Source organism: Vipera berus, assembly GCF_964194415.1.
Source record: "Vipera berus genome assembly, chromosome: 3".
Classification (NCBI taxonomy): Eukaryota; Metazoa; Chordata; class Lepidosauria; order Squamata; family Viperidae; genus Vipera; species Vipera berus.
The window spans coordinates 121,823,282-121,840,927 of NC_138204.1; the positions used below are offsets into that span (position 1 = coordinate 121,823,282).

The window sequence follows — 17,646 nt, forward strand, 5'->3', positions numbered from 1 at the left end:
CCAATCAATTCAAATATGCAGGGTAGGTGCATATCTCGCCTTGGCTCCACTCTTCAGTCAAACCCTGTTCTGCGCATGCGCGCATGTATGTGCATGTGCACACATTTTTTTGCGGCTCCCAGTTTTTCCTTTTGTGAGGGAACCGGTTCCGAGTGGCTCTTTCACTGTTTCAGGTTGCTGACCCCTGCCATAGACAATGCAAAATAATTCATCCATAGATGAATTATTATTTTAAACATCTTAAAGGGGCATGCACTCATATATCCATATAGACAGACTTTGGCTCTTCTTTGATCCTACAAAACACAGAAACTAGTATTTGGAAGTTTCTAGAAAAGTAAGCATTTATCTTTCTACCTATGGCTATATAAATGCTTCACGGGGCCCTAAATATGTATTGCATATTTGTAATTTATTGTAGAATTGCAGAGTTCAGCATTTTCTTTGCATGTTTTTATTATTAGTCCAACAGCAGAATCAACATAGGATAATAGCACCTTGAGTATTCCCTGAATAGAAAATCAAGGATATAAAATAAACAATACTACTGCTGGGAAGGCTTTAGTGGTTTCTCACTCAAAGACCTGGGTTACATTTTATACGTTTTGATCAAAAGTAAACCACATTTCAGAAACATGTTTTCTCAGATAGCCAATATGCATTTCATCTAATGAGACTATGCTAATAGGTTTCCCACAGTTAATACACATTTTTATATGTGTATACCACTATCTGTATGTCATTTGTTGTTTTCGCTATCTCAAAAGCAGGAATTAGTTCCAAAAGTACAAATTTGAAAATGATAAGTCTAGTTTGAGGAAACTAGATAAACAATTTGCTGGCTCAGTTTGGAGTAGACATGAAAGAGCTTGAAGGAAGAGAAAGAAGACTATTTGAACTGAAATATTTATTCATACTACACTAATATATACTGATCTCCTGACATTAATTGAGGTTCTAGCTGGTCTTTATTAAGTTCATGTATGTATGGCGATATTAAGATTTTGCTAATTTTTAACTACATAGTCTTCTAACCTTTGCACAAAATGATTTATATTTTTCTTGAGCATCACTGGCATCCATTTCCCCAAATTATGACCTTTTACCAAAGACGTATTCCTCTGTTCACTTGCATAGTACCATAGTTATAACTGGTGGGTGCTCTCACCGTGCCTGCGGATACAGTACCTGTACCATATTCACAGACTTGGAACAAATTCAGGACTGAATAAATCAATGGTCAAAGTTTTTGCTTATCAACAGGAAACCAAAGCTAAACTAAATTTAAGATAACCATCTTCTCTTTTGGCGTCAGTACTTTTTCAAATTTTAATGTAACGCCCCAGTGTTATCTTGCATGTACATGTTGTTTCTACTTCAGCATAACCGCTGAGCGCCACGTATTATTCTACCTCCTTTCTGGAAGGCCCATTCTGTATAGATTTATCATTGTCTATTACTTCATGAATTACAAAGAGGCAATCCTTCCTCTTCCTAGATTTAAAAAACCTAAGTATAGATTAAATGAACACTTTTGCACATATTTCTATGACATTAGCTTCCGGTTTCCTGAAAAGAGAGCTTATTTTGCCAGTTATAGAACAGAATCAGATACCTCACTCAACAACAGGCAGAGAACTCTTTAATAAATAAAGAGCAAATCATTAATTAATTTTAAACAGCTGCACATGCACTTGATGAATTCCTTTTTTTACACATCTCTACATGTGCAGGGCCCTGATCCCTGCATCTCTTCATTCTCCAAACATTAAATTCTGCAAATTTACGTGGCGTTTCAGTAAAATGCAACTTTGGTGCAATTCAGTCACTCTATTTATTTCTTAATGGAGTGAGCGATCATATTATGAACAAAACTCTTCATATTTCAGCCACTTCAAATTCAAAAAGTTTTTTCAAACTATTCAAATCTGAAATGTCCTTTTTGAAGTCTGAAATAATTGATTACTTTAGAAATGTTTTATGCCTAAATCAGTGTTTTGATATTAAAACAGAGTGATTTTGAACTCAAAACAAAGCTTTGGTAGGCATTTTGAGTTTTAGTAAGTATACTTCAAATGTAAAGCAGTTGTGAAATAGTTCAAATCTGAAATGTTTTGTATACTACTGGTCTATATTGGAATTTTCCTTCTTTACAGCGTTTTCCTTCACTTGATGCATTGTACCAGAGTTTACACTCCACTCTCTACATCTTTTTAAAAGTCCTTGGATCATGTATATAATCTCTCCAAGTTGAAACTTAGAACTGCAGAAATATGCTGCCTGAACAAACTTAAGAATAATTTCCAGTTTTAAACAGGTCCTTAGTTTATAAGATTAGTCAGGAAATAAAGAGATTTCAGCAAGACCTGTATGCAATGTTTGGCCAGTTTTAGGCAGAGAAATACCATTTTCTGCATTTCTCAGCAACAAATTATGAATCAAAATACAGGTAGTCCTCGACTTATAACAGTTCATTTAATGACAGTGTGAACATACAACAACACTGAAAAAAGTGGGTCATTTTTCCCACTTATGACCACTGCGGCATCCCCAATGATAATGTGATCAACATTTAAACACTTGTCAACTGACTCATATTTATGACCTTTGCTGTGTCCCGGGATCAGGTGGTCACCTTTTGCGACCTTCTGACAAGCAAAGTCAGTTGGGAAAACCAGATTCAATTAACGACCATGTAACTAACTTAACAACTGCAGTGATTCACTTAACAACTGTGGCAAGAAAGATCATAAAATGGGGGCAAAACTCACTTAACAAATATCTCACTTAGCAACATAAATTTTGGGCTCAATTGTGGTCATAAGTCGAGGACTACCTGTAAGCAGCCCTAGGGTGGGAGTGAAGTGAAGAAATCCTTACTGTGAGATGATGACAGCTCTTGCAAATCAGAAGACAGGCAGCTCTGAACAATCAGGGACCACAATCCACTGACTCTGTATCCTGTATTAATTAGACAGAGGAAGGACCTATTGGATTTTCTACTCAGGATGAATGATTTAAAATAGCAATTTTAAAATTGTGATTTAAATCACCACAAAAATCTGATTTAAATACTTAATAATCAAGCAGTTTGAAATGTATTAGTTTTTGTCTTTGTATGGTGGATACAAAGGTATGCTGGGAAAATAATTAACAGAAACTGGCCGCTGCCTTAATGGATAAAGTATGTTTCTATGGGTGAATACATACCTGCACCATGAAATATAACAAAAAAAGAAACAGGATCGAGGAAGACATGCACAGATCTGACAACTGAATGAAGCTGTTGATCCACATACCATTTTGATTGTCTATGTATTGTATTCTAATATACTGTACTTCTTTTCAATCAAGACTATGTGGCCATTTTTTCTGAGTTATAACTCCATAGGAAAACTCCTCTTCATGGTAAAAGGTCAGATCATGGGCCAGGTCCTTAAGAGACTATGTTATGATTCTCTCTTTTGTCTGGTTTGATAGCTATAGGAATAGGCATCTGGTTGTCCTACTGACTCTCTCCCTTCTATCCCACCATAACCCACAAAAAATATTTTTTGAGGCACATTTGCAACTTCTTGTTGTGAAACCTGTTTGCCATATTATTATACTTTCACACAAAGCAAATAACTGGCTCACATGTTGTCTTTTGTTGTCTTCATTCTTCATAATCCTGAGGATTCTTTTCCTGTTCTTACAAAAAAGTAAAAGTAAATACAAGGAAAAGAAGGTCTACAAAAACCTACTGGCACTTCAGCAACACTTCAGAGTTTTCTCTTGAGAAGGCATGAAAAGATGCTGAAGAGATTGGAGAGAGAAGAACGCACCTCTCTTTAGGAGCTGTTCAGGAGCCTCAAAAATCTCCAGCTATATAGATTAGTATGCTATATTTTATCATAATGATGATAGCCTGTTCCAATTCCTCAAACAACCATGGATGCTGTGCAGATCACCTTCCATCTCCTAGTTCAGTGATGGCGAACCTTTTAGAGAGTGCCCAAACTGCAGCCCAAAACCCACTTATGTATCATCGGGTGCCGGGTGGGCGTGGCCCATTGGGTGGGTGTGGCCCATTGGGTAGGTGTGGCTACGGTGGTAACGACAGACTGGGTGGCACTAAAAAGTTCAATCAATCAATTCCAATTTTGCGAGATCTTTTTTTTCCCCGCGAGAAGTTGAAATTGATTGATTGAACGGTGTTGTTTTTTTTTTGCAAATGGCAGTGGAGGCCCAAACCGAAAAGGTTTTATAAAACCCAGCTGAAGGCTTAGGACTGGGGAGACGGTGCGCGTGCCCACAGAGAAGGCTCTGCATGCCACCTGTGGCATGCATGCCATAGGTTTCACCACCACAGTCCTAGTTTATAGAAGTAAAATGTAACATGTTAAAGTCAGTTTGCATTTAAGGCAATTGCTAGAAAGCCGACTGTAAATTCAAGTTCCACTTTAGCCATGAAAGCCAGCTGGGTGACTTTGGGCCAGTTACTCTCTTTCAGTCCAGCATACCTCACAGGGTTGTTGGGGGAAAATAGTAAGAGGAAGGTGTTTTGAGTATGTTCCCAGCCTTGAGTAATTTGTAAAAATAATATAGGCAGGATGCAAATAAATAAGGAAGAAATAAAGTATCTACCCTTTATGACAGCTTCCTCTGTGCATACTGTTATCCCGAAGTACTATTTCTATATGTTATTGCTTCTTTCAAATGCAACATTTCTATTCAATTGAAAGATCATGTATGATAAATTCTGTGGACAAACCATATTACTCTTGGGAGCTAACAACAGTTTTCTCGACTTTGGAGCACTCCAGAAGTGCCATCCTACAATTTCTGTAATTCTTATTAATTATGCTGAATGGGGATTCAGGAAGATCTGCATCCAGAGTGCACAAGATTATTTCTTACTCCTGGATCTACACATGAATTTTGTTCTTTGCTATCGTAAGTATAAAATCATGCAATCTTGTTAGATGTTACTTTGGAAATAATGCCATTCCATTTTTTTAACCAAAGCAGGAACTGCAATTACTATAAAAATACACAATAGTTGGCTGTCCAGACTCTGCTTAGGTAAATTCAACAGAACTAGGATCTCCAAAACAAAACAACCCTCACTAATTGGAAAGTTCTTGGTGATTCTTTCAATTTCATCCATTAATTTTCCTTCTTGATCCAGAGAACTATTCTGATTGCTTGCCTGCATGACTGTCTTTCAAACACTATTACGTTTTAATCCATCAGTGATGATATTTATCTCAATAAACTTTAACACTGTCTGAGGAAATGAAAATGATAAAATAGTAAAACTAAATTGCTTAGATAGCAAATAAATGTCACAATGCTAATAAGAGTAAAGGCACACGCATTCTGGATTTTATCAAATTCTAAAATGCCTAGAAGAGAAACATCTTAGCCTAGTGGAGGGGTAGGCAACCTTGGCTCTTTTATGACTTCTGTACTTCAACTCCCAGAATTCTGGGAGTTGAAGTCCACAAGTCATAAAAGAGCCAAGGTTGCCTACCCCTGGCCCAGTGCAAAAAGGGCACTGGGATGTTTCCTAGATCAGGAGTCCCCAACCCCCAGGCCACAGACTGGCACCAGTCTGCAGGCCACCAGGAATCAAACTGAATAAGTAAGCAAAGCCCTATCTGTACACATGTGGTATCCAGGCAGTGTGCAAAACCATGCCCCCTGGTCCACGGAAAAACCTCCCTCCTTGGAACCAGTCCCTGGTGCCCAAAAGGTTGGAGGCCGTTGTCCTAATGAAGGACAGATGGCTGGCCTCAGATGGAGAAAGGTTTAAAAGTTTAAAAGGACAGCATTATTACCCTGAGTTTTGTCTAGAAATGGTCTGCAACCCAATATACCTGATACCTCAATATTCTGTTGATTGATCCCAATTAGTGCAGTAGAAGTACAATTCTGGATTACCTGAATATTCAAACATAACTAGTTAGAACAATAGGAGTAATCTGAGTGATTAAGGTATAATATATACAAGATATTTGTGCATTTAGGACTGATTAGCTGGTAATACACTATTTAGCCACCTCCAATGGCAATGACGAGAATAGTCCCAAATAGCGTAACTGAAATTTCAGGGAAAGTGCATCCCAGACTGAATATCATTCACTTGGGTAGACAACCCATCTCCATCTCACAGTACCTCCATTTTATCTAGGCTACATTTTAATATACTGGCTATCAAATTGCTTTCAGTCAGCCAGGCAAAAAAATCTGCTGAAGGACCATACTTCCAAGGACATCAAATTCCAGTAAGTAGATTTATTCTAAGTTAATGAAGGACACTGCAAAAGAATTCTAGGGACTGCTATCCATCCTGTACAGCCCTCTTTTAAATAAAATCAGGGTTTAAATTCTGTACCTCTCCACGTAGTGTAACAGGCTAGAAGAAACCATTCCCTTTTGGACAGGAGTATGGGTTCCACTTGTCTAATCTGATCTCAAGCTCTCTGCTTGTTCTCACAGGCCTTTCTTTATCCAAACTATTGCTATGCTTAGGGACCCATTCAGGATATCTACTCCCTCACTATGGTTAAGCAAAATTGGGAGATACCATGAGATGTTATTGCATTTTCATAGTATTTGTTGAATAGCTCTTGCTACTTAATAATGAGTTTCTGATAATTTTTAATTGAATTAAGGATGAGTTTTCTTCCACTGACTTTTTAAATATGACACCAACTTCATTATCCTGAACCCTGGTTTGGCTCTAAAAAAAGGAAAAAAGTACCTCAATGAATTAATCTCAATCTACTTTAACAAATAACATTCCCGTGTTTGACCAGGGTTTCAACAGGACTATCAAACAGTCCAATATGACAATTCCCCAAGCTTCCCCTACGATCCTTCCAGACCCATTAAGATCTATTTGCCTTCAGGACGACAACTCTTGAAACCCTACTTTTACAGGAGAAGGCCACAGAGAAAGTAAACCTCAACCAATAGTGATAGACTGTACATTTTTAAGTGTTAACAGTTTTCTCTTTTGGATGATCTTCCTATTCATTCAAGTAAAATCAAATTTAGACTGCCATTACTTTTGGGGATGGCAGCATACAGATACATAACTCTAGGAGATAAAATGGCCTCAGTGTACATCTAACAAATCCATCAACCTGGGAGTTCTCAACAAGTCCCAAATTGTAGCCCAAATAGGGAGAGTTATCATCTGTCCTGCATGCAGGGCACCAGACAAATTCACAAAATTGGCACAGTGGCGGACAGGAAGACAAGAAAGATAATTCTTGTAGCCCACAACCATCCCCGGCATCCTGACCTTCAATCATGTTCTCTTGCAACACCAAATATTCCAGCAGACACATCTAGGTAATACTTACATCTGATCCCACCCCCACCTCAAATTTTACTTACATACACTTAATCCTAAATTAATTCATTCTGGATTTAACAGGGAAAGTTGATAAAGGAGCTGGCTCCTATTTTCCTCACCTGGAAAGTGATGGGGGGAGGTACCTCATTTGAAACTGGCCTTTTAATGGGTGGACTTTGGATGCAATTTGACAACTCTGTAATTCAGGAATCAGCAATGCAAACCAAACCAAACCTGCATCGTTTATACGCAACAGACTTAACAAAACTGCATGTCACATGAGAATACTGATGCTCACTTCCACTATGGAGAAATAGCCTCAACTGGCGAAATTTAGAGAAATAATCACCTGAGGTCTTTTGCTTTCTCGTCTCTATTCAAAATTGGCATTATCCAAGTTCCAAACTGCATCTGATTTTTTTTTTCTTGCAGAAGATGCACCATCATGGCTTTGGTGCATACATTCTAATTTGCTTTTTTGAAACAACTCATTTGAATCAAGTTCAGCTCCTACTGAATTGCTGATCATATCCATGCAGTTTTCTTCATAACAGCATGGAAGTGTTTTGCCATTGTCTTTTTGCAACTATGCAGAAGAAGCCACAATGTTATTGCCTATCACAAAGGTCTGCAACCCGTGGCTCCGGAGCCGCATGCGGCTCTTTCAGCCATCTCCTGCGGCTCCCAGTCCTCTGCTATGTGTAGTCCAAAAAAAAAGTGGGACTAAAAAAGTTCAACCAATCAATTCAAATATGCAGGGTAGGGTAGGTGCATATCTTGCCATGGCTCCACTCTTCAGTCAAACCCTGTTCTGCGCATGCACGCATGTACGCGGATGAGCACCCATTTTTTGCGGCTCCCAGTTTTTCCTTTTCTGAGGGAACCGGTTCCGAGTGGCTCTTTCACTGTTTCAGGTTGCTGACCCCTGGCCTATCAGAATTGATTTATGTACATTTTCAAGTAAAATGGGAATAAATTGTTTAATTAAGGTCGCTCCCCCAACTCAAATAAATTTATCTTTTAAATCATCAATGCAGCTTGAGAAATGAACTAGAGTATACACCTTTTTCTTTGCTTGCAGATTAGCAAAGTGAAATCTAAACATTACTGGATTTTCACATGCTGGAATTATTTATGTCTTTATTTTGCTGTGCTTGTATCTCAATTATAATCCTAATCCTTATTTCCTAATCTTTATTCTTTCATTTCAGAGCTCATGTTTACTGTATTTAGCACTCATTCTTTCAAATTACAAAGATTTGGAGCTCTATGCTTAGGCAAACATCATGAGCTTTACTAAATCAAATTCTGTTGACAAGAAAAGTTTAATAAAGGTTTTGGGCATGGACTTTCAAAATTGTCAGCTACTGGGCAAAATTCAGACAGATAAACATCTTGAAAGAAAATTCAAACCATCCCAAAGGCTTGATGAAATAAAATGAATGAATGAATGAAGTAATCTTTATAACAAGTTAACTTTCTAGGAATAGGATATTTTCCAAAGAGTTTAGGAAGTGTCTTGAGTCTTGAGAAATATAATGGAGTATTCTAGAATATAGACATATGTGTTAATCTTAGCTTCTTCTGTTTCCAGTTATAAGAATCTTGTATAGCTAGACCACGGGTCGGCAACCCGCGGCTCCGGAGCTGCATGCAGCTCTTTGAGCTGTCTCCTGCGGCTCCCAGTCGCCCGGTGCGCGCACACCTCTTCGAACGGGCAGAGGTGCGCGCACACCTCCGCCCGAACGGGCAGTGGCGTCGCTCGTTGGGAAAGCTGCCGCGGCCCGTTTGCACAGCTGCCGCATTCGTCCATGTTTGATGAGCGCGGCAGGTCTCCCAACGGGCGGCGGCGGTTTGGAGAGTATGCGTGCACCTCTCCAAACCGCCGCCGTCCCGTTCGGAGGTCTGCCGCGCTCATCAAACATGGACGAACGTGGCAGGTCTCCAAATGGGACGGCGGCGGTTTGGAGAGGTGCGCACGCACTCTCCAAACTGCTACCGTCCTCTTTGCACAGCTGCTACGTTCGTCTGTGTTTCTTTCAAATGCGGAGGAATGCAGCAGCTCTGCAAACGGGGCGGCGGCGGTTTGGAGAGCTGCGCAGCTCCCCAAACCTCCGCCTCCACATTTGAAGAGCTGCTGCATTCATCAAACGCAGAGGTTTGGAGGTCTCGGGAGAGAGGGAGGGCGCTCGGGTGGCTCCGGCGGTGCCTGGGCTGAAGGCGCCGCCGCAACCCAGTGCCCGTCACCTGCGAGTCCGTCTCTCCCCCCCCCGCGTAAGCTGGCGGCACTGGGCAGCGACAGGTGCGTGCAGCTCAGGATGCGGTGCGGGCGTAGGGGGTGGTGTATTTTTTTGCTTGTTCTGCGCATGCGCGTGCGCGCCCACATGTGCACGCACATTTTGCGGCTCCCACTTTTTTGTGTGTATGACGGAACCGGTTCCGAGTGGCTCTTTTGCTGTTTCGGGTTGCTGACCCCTGAGCTAGACAAACCAAGGCCTTTGGGACTTTGAAGAGATGTTTACTAGCAAAAAGCAGCACTGGGCTAAATAAAGAGTACTATGCCAGGAAGGAAGGAAGGAAGGAAGGAAGGAAGGAAGGAAGGAAGGAAGGAAGGAAGGAAGGAAGGAAGGAAGGAAGGAAGGAAGGAAGGAAGGAAGGAAGGAAGGAAGGAAGGAAGGAAGGAAGGAAGGAAGGAAGGAAGGAAGGAAGGAAGGAAGGAAGGAAGGAAGGAAGGAAGGAAGGAAGGAAGGAAGGAAAATATTAAGCTTCATTTGTTTGAAACTAATATGGATTAATGGCTGATCACATCTTGAGAAGTGGCATGCATATTAACAACTTCCTCATAAATAGTACAAGGTGGTAAATCTTTGCATCACTTAATATCTTCCAGGAAGAGGAGGAAAAACCCCACATCCTCACATATCCACTTCTAGCTCAAAGAAGCTTGAATACAGTTGCACCCCTTAAGCTACAAACTCTAAATGCAAATATAGTCTTCGACTTACAACAATTTGTTTAGTGACAACAGCACTGAAAAACGTGACTTATGACCATTTTTCTCACTTACAACCGTTACAGCATCCCAATGGTCATGTGACCAAAATTTGGATGCGTGGTAACCAACTCATATTTATGACGGTTGCAATGTCCTGGGGGCACGTGATCACATTTTGCAACCTTCTGACCAAAAAAACAAAACAAAACAAAAACAATGGTGAAGCCAGATTCACTTAACCATGTTCTTAACTTAGCAACTGCAATGATTCATTTAACAACAGTGGCAAGAAAGGTAACGTAAAGTGAGCAAAACTTACTTAACTCACAAAACTCACATAAATTTTGGGCTCAATTTTGGTCATAAGTCAAGGACTACCTGTGTTTTACCAGTGTAAAAGTAGCAAGCTATACCTATACCTTCTTCTATCCTTGGCCCTTCTAATATAAGCTTTCTTTACACCATTGCTGGAATATTTAAATCAAAGTAACAGATGTAAAATATTGTGAACACTCAAAAGCACTATAGCAGGGGTCCCCAACCCCCAGTCTGTGGACCGGTACCAGTCTGCAGCATGCCAAACAAGCAAAGCCCCATCTGCAGAATGCAGGCAGCACACAAAACCACACTCTCTCCGGTCCGCGGAAAAGCCTCTCTCCACGTAACCAGTCCCTGGTGCCCAAAAGGTTGGGGACCTCTGCACTATAGTATTAAACAAGAATTGTATCCTGGGAAGACAGAATAGATCCTCTTTCTTTAATATAGAGGAATTTCTTCCACTTATTATCTTTCCTTGGAAAAATACTCAACAATCTGAAGCCAGGCGTGCAGTCTGAGATGGAGGAGTCCATGACTGCCACATCAGCTGCTAAACTTGCTATGAAGTTCTAATCTAGCTCATTGTATCTCATGAAAGTAGTGCAAAACACCCTCTCTTCTAAATATTATAAATAACTGTGTGGATGTATATCTGTGAAAAGACTGGGCTATATGAAATAGAAAGGTAGAAACTGCTAATGGATTCAAACGTCTTACATTTCCACATCCAGTCCTCTTAATTTGATTCCACAAAGGATAGCTGAGAAGGAATTATTAAGCTGTGTCAGCAAAGGCAATTACCTCCAGTGCAGCAGAAGGCTTCTTTTTAAGTTCTTCACATTTTCGGAATTTGCAAATCTGATGTCCAGTTTTACGGTTCCTACAACTGCTGCACTGCTCACAGTTTATTCGTCTTCTGCAAGGAGGGCACATGCCGCATCGTTTTCGTTTCTTTTTCCCTGAATTGATGGCAGATGCCAATTCATTCTGCATTGGGTACTCTGCTAAGCCAGCCATATGGAGTGCGCTTTCTGCCAAAAATACACCAGCAGGGGTCATAATGAAAAGGCCAGGGTTGATGGGAAAAGCCCCCAGGTAAGGAAAATCAGACGGGTTATTCATTGTTTCAGCAGCTGAGACAGCTTCCATGTCTGAGATGCCCGTCCCATGGTCATTAGGCAGGGGGATGTGCTCCTGGACTACTCTTTTGAGCAACTCTGTGGACTGAGCAAACTGTTGCAAGATGTTCTGTCCTTCCAAAGAAAGATCTGATTTGCTCAACATGTCAGCGATGGTTTTGTGCTTTGAGGTAGAATTGCTTTTTTCCACGATGGCCTCGCTGCTGTTGGCCATAGGGACACATTTCTCTGAATGTTCACTTAATGAGCTGCTGCTACCAAAAGCAGAGTAATGGGACAGTGGTCGAGACTTCTTAAGACTTTTGTTCAAGGGTTCACTAATTATCCCACTTTTGTTCCTTCTTTCCAAATTGACTGAGGGCTGAGAATCACCAGAATTGTTGCTTTTTTCCAACAAACCTGGCTTGATACCAGCATCTTGATGGGCATCAGGATCAGACATCTTTCTTTCTCTCTCTCTCTTTTTTTTAAACAAAGGGACCAGACAAAGCAACAAGCTCACTTACTGTAGAAAATAATCAATCACCACAATACTAAGAGCAGCAATCACAAAAAAAATGGAAGGAGCAAGATCTGTCCTCAGTGCAATTTCACAGTCATTACAACATCTCCTGCAGGTTTCATATATCACACGTAGCTCTGAAAATAAAGAAAAAACAAAAAAACAGAGAACAGAGAGGAGAGAAATTAGCAAAGAGTTAGTATCCGCTAAAACAAATAGCTTCTGTATTAGTGTTCACTTAAAATTTCCCTTATAATAAAAGTCTGGGACGCATCACATTTACATTCAGAACAGTTATTTCCATGTGATTTGTTTCATTGATCTAGATCTTACAGACCTTCGCTGGATGACTTACCCTGTGAACTTACACTGCTTGTAAATATAGGTAGCAGACTGTAACAGCACAATACATGAGAAACAAGAAACTAATTCAGTTCTTTATTTGCAAACCTCTTGGCTGTGTATCTTCCCTTCCTTTAATTCAAGGGTATTCAAAAGATTATTTCTCCTACAGGCGTTGTCCTTGATGTGACCGACTAGGATAGTTATGAATCGGCCATTTCATATTAATTTAGGAAGAAGACAGCTTCTATTTTTAAAAACATAAATTCTAAATTGGGAAACAAGTGCTGAATTAAAGTGAAATTGTTAATTTGCTATTTATCATTGCCCATTTATTTTTAAAATTACAAATAATTTTTATACCTGAGCAGAAAAGAATCTGTGTGCAAGTCCAATTCCAGCCTTTCTGCATAAGTCTGGGAAAAACTCCTGCCTGAGAGTTGCTACGGGTAGACAAGACCGAGTTAGTTGAACAAAGTACTCTTACTGCATTGGACCTATTGTTCTATGGTGAGAGAGATGAGATATTTGGTATTTATTCAAGAAAAACAAAATTGGAATGAAAATGTGTAGTAGGCAAGAATGTAATCTTAAGGTACTGAAAGAATATGCCAGCCTGAAAGCTCAATGTATGCAAAAGTTCCTAATAACATATTCTCTACTTCTAAATATAAGTGTCACAAATAACTTGAGTTTTCACTCTCAAATAAAAGCAATGTACTGGGAAACCCCACCTAGGTGGCAGGCTTTCAGGCTGCAACATGGGATCTATGGAGGAGAAAATATGCAACGTTTTAGATTTTCATAAAGTCCAGTTTATGTCTTTGAACAAGAAATCAGACTTGCAGTTAAGACATTCATTCAGGCAGCAATGAGTTTTGCAAGGAGGATGCAAGATAACAGAGATTTTTTTTTAGAGGCTATAATGGGAAAAGAATTCGGCAGAGGTTAAAGTAAAAAGGCCAGCTAACCCAGGGAAGACTTCAATACATCTTAGATCTTAATTCTGAGATAGTCAGCTTTATTTCTACCATATGCAAATAATCCACACTAAAAAGGTAAAGGTAAAGGTTCCCCCGCACATGCGTGCTAGTCGTTTCCGACTCTAGGGGCCGGTGCTCATCTCCGTTTCAAAGCCGAAGAGCCAGCGCTTGTCTGAGGACGTCTCCGTGGTCATGTGGCCGGCATGACTAGACGCCAAAGGCGCACGGAACGCTGTTACCTTCCCACCAGAGTGGTCCCTATTTTTCTACTTGCATTTTTACATGCTTTCGAACTGCTAGGTTGGCAGAAGCTGGGACGAGTAACTAGGTAAAGGTAAAGATTCCCCTGCACATGCCTGCTAGTCATTTCCAACTCTAGGGGCCAGTGCTCATCTCCGTTTCAAAGCCGAAGAGCCAGCGCTTGTCCGAGGACGTCTCCATGGTCATGTGGCCGGCATGACTAGACGCCAAAGGCGCACGGAACGCTGTTACCTTCCCACTGTAGTGGTCCCTATTTTTCTACTTGCATTTTTACGTGCTTTCAAACTGCTAGGTTGGCAGAAGCTGGGACGAGTAACAGGCGTGCTCACTCTGTTATGCGGCACTCGGGATTCGATCCGCCAAACTACCAACCATCTGATCGACAAGCTCAGCGTCCTAACCCACTGAGCCACCTATGAAGCCACAAATAGAAACCATGCAAAAAAATCTCTTGAAAGTTAATTTATCTTTCTAGCTGCTTGAGAAATTGGTATACCAGATGAAGTGGTAACTGAGATAATGCAATTTCTAAGGTAAAATCCAGTCCTGCTTTCTTTCATTTCTTCCCAGAAGGCCCTAAAGCAGTTGTAAACATTAAAAAGGTTGCCATATTTTTGAATGGGATTGAAAGCAAAACAGGAATGTTCTGCAACAGGAGAGCTCATAGCCAAGGCACAATGGCAGATTCTCACTGTCAAGCACAGTAACACAGAGAACTTTTCACTTTCTGTAACTGTGACACTGTCACATTATGAAAAGGAATAGTCACAAATCCAAAAGTGAAACATAGAGATGTGACTTTTCCAATAAATGTTCTTACTCAAACTAGTGCATCATCGCCATATCCACAGCACTGTACGCACTGGTACTTGAGATACATTATTTGAAAAACAATGGATAAAAATAAATAAATCTAGTCTATTGAACAAGCAAACTAAAAGATTTGGTATGTGGAAAAATATTTTTACTGGAACAGTGGAAACTATATTGAGAAATAAAGACTAAAAAAATAAAACATATAACTTTTGAAACTGCCAAGCAGGCTTAAATGGAAAATTTTGATCCAGAAAAACATGGCAAAATACAACAAAATATATACAATCAGAATTGTTTGTTCGTAAAGAATCTTTCTTTCAATTTTTAAAAAATGAAAGTGTGCTTATCCCCTTCTTTTTTCTCCTCATCTGCAGAAAGTGTGCATGGCAAGAGGGGAATTTTTTTCCTGATATCCTTGAAAGGAAATGTTTCGGCAAGCAAGCTCCAAATTTAAGAATGAGATGACCGACTTGCTCTGTATTCCCCCCAGCCAACAGATGTGTTTCTTGTGATATGTTGTTGAACTTTAGAGAAGCAATACAAAACACTTTCTCCTTCTGCCGAGTCATATTGTAGTGTGATACAAACAATGTTCCTGCTACCAATTTTCTAGCATATGCAAAAATCTTGGAAGACAGATATAATAAATGGCAAACGTAAAATTATGGCTTGGCTAGTCCAGCTTGTCAGACATGAAAACTGAAAAACCAGGATAACAGCACCACTAGCTGCCTTTCCACAGAGATTTCATTTAATCTTCACTGGCACTTAATTTGTGAGAGGAAAGTATGGAGCATCCAGGAACCAGCACTCATAAATCTCACAACGTATGGCCCAAAGTAATTTCAGTTTCCATCCCATAGTCCAAATTGTACAAATGTGATTAACAGAGATATCAAGGTTCTTCTTTATATTATATAGTCTCAAGAATGTATCTATCAGGGCCTTCTAGTACATTTAACATACTATATATTGCTACATTTTGAAGGATTTCTAACATTAGTAGTTGGGAATAGCTTTCCTATCTCATTTGGTCTCTGGTGACTTAACTGTTTCTTTGGACCTGTTAAATCATTTCAGCATTGAAGTATTTGGGGGAAAAGCTATGTCTGCTAAGCAGACTGGTAGAACGCTCCCATGAAAGAATCTTGTAAGTTCCAGAAGTTTCCAAACAGGCACAAACCCTTTGTGATCATAGTAAACAACAAAAAATTAGTATGGATTCTTAAAGAAAGTATAGTTTTCCCAAGGACTTATGTTAAGATTAAGTACTCATCACCTCCCAACAATTACATTTCCTTAGAAGGCATGCATATACCTTTGCGTATTTTGCAGATTACTATGCAGTAAGGCTAGGAGGATGAGAATAGGAATCACTTCTTCAAGTGGTCAACTACTTGACCCAACACTGTGGATTGTTCTCAAGTTGAATTTATTGAAAAACCGTACTTTAATTATACATGTCTACTTCTGAACGGGTACTTAAATCCTCCATTCTAATATAAGGATTGCTAATTATTTTTTTTTAAAAAAGCCACTCTGGATGCAGTACAAGAGAAAGTTCTGTGATGTAAGAATGTCTACGCAAAGAACCATAATTATTTAACATATGAGACAATAACAAGTACGGTATATCTATCTCTGATTATATGGTCTATGATAAAATAAATGAGATTCCCAAAGAAAGCACCAACTTTATGGTTATGGATGAAGATCAAGGACCTAACCAGATGTCGCATGTGGGCATATTTTAGGCACACACTGTGAATAAAGAAGATGTAGGCCTTAATTGCAGAGAAGTTACAAAGGGCTCTCTAATAAGAAAACAAAACAGTACCAACAATCCAGTAGGGAAGAGCACTGACAATACAAGCAAATCAAAGCTTGCACAGCCCATTGCTATGAAGCCAAACCTTCTACTGTTGTCTACTCCATTAGATATGCAGCCATGCTGGTAGCTTTCTCCATCAATACTCTACACAGTGGCATATGTAGAGTAGCAATATGGATGTGTTTGCCTTTTATTTATTGGATTTGTTAAGGCCACCCAGCTCCAAAACTACTCTACCATGACCTCCATCAGCAGACAAGCTCTACAACAAGTAGATTCTTTTTGTAAATCTACTTAGTGAATAACTCCTGCTGTATTCGAGACACTGCTAAATCTCATCAAAAGTCATAGTAGAAATAGGGACAACTTTATAATATACTGCTCAAAAAAATAAAGGGAACACAAGATAAGACATCCTACTATTAAATACAGTACATTGTGTTGTTTAAGTGTTCCCTTTATTTTTTTGAGCAGTATATAATAAACAGCTATAGTGACAATTTTATTTGAAGTGACGTAGATCCTCAATGTGGCTACAAACCTTGTTCTTGCACCAAATGTTCATGGGCAGAGACACATCTGAAAAGCAACCATATCCATAATAATATAGTTGCTTAAGTGTGCCTCACCACAAATAGTATTAATAGAATTTGCCATTTAGGTAAATGGTAAGCTTTAGCATAGAAAAATTTATCATTAACTTTAGAGGTATCTGACCATGTTTATCTGATCATTCAAAGTATGCACATTCAAAGCAGCTGAATGTAACAAAAACTTTTTTGGCCATCCTTACTGATAGGTATGGATGATTCCACAATGTTTCAAAGTATTGAAAAGTCCAGCAAATTCACTACTGGGGGAGGAAAAGCTACAATAGTGGAACTACCCACTCCATAGACTGTGTCACAGAAATAAAGGACTGACTGAGCAGAAATAGGCCCCTGCCCAAGAAAACTGTTTAGAACAGCTTCTGAGGTTTTGATTGTCCATTTGGTTGCTTAAACACTTAGGCTTCGGCTTTATTTAGGCTGAGGTACAGACTAACCCACAGAAGGTCAAACATTATTTACTTGTGGACGAGATTTCAGTATAGTAAAATCCTGAGGTTTCA

The 17,646-nt window shown here is 39.7% G+C and overlaps 1 protein-coding gene across 3 annotated transcripts in view; it reads right to left on the reverse strand.

Moving 5' to 3' along the window:
* CXXC5 (CXXC finger protein 5) overlaps positions 1 to 17,646 on the reverse strand; it is a 108,384-nt gene that overhangs the window by 12,002 nt on the left and 78,736 nt on the right. For 2 of the 3 annotated variants that reach the window (XM_081324778.1, XM_081324777.1), the window contains exon 3: positions 11,463 to 12,439. In XM_081324778.1, coding sequence (XP_081180904.1) covers positions 11,463 to 12,242 — 780 coding nt within the window. In that variant the 5' untranslated portion in view covers positions 12,243 to 12,439. Of the gene's footprint in view, positions 1 to 2,880; positions 2,962 to 11,462; positions 12,440 to 17,646 lie in introns of all 3 variants that reach the window. The other variant, XR_014026050.1, reaches the window with a different exon arrangement.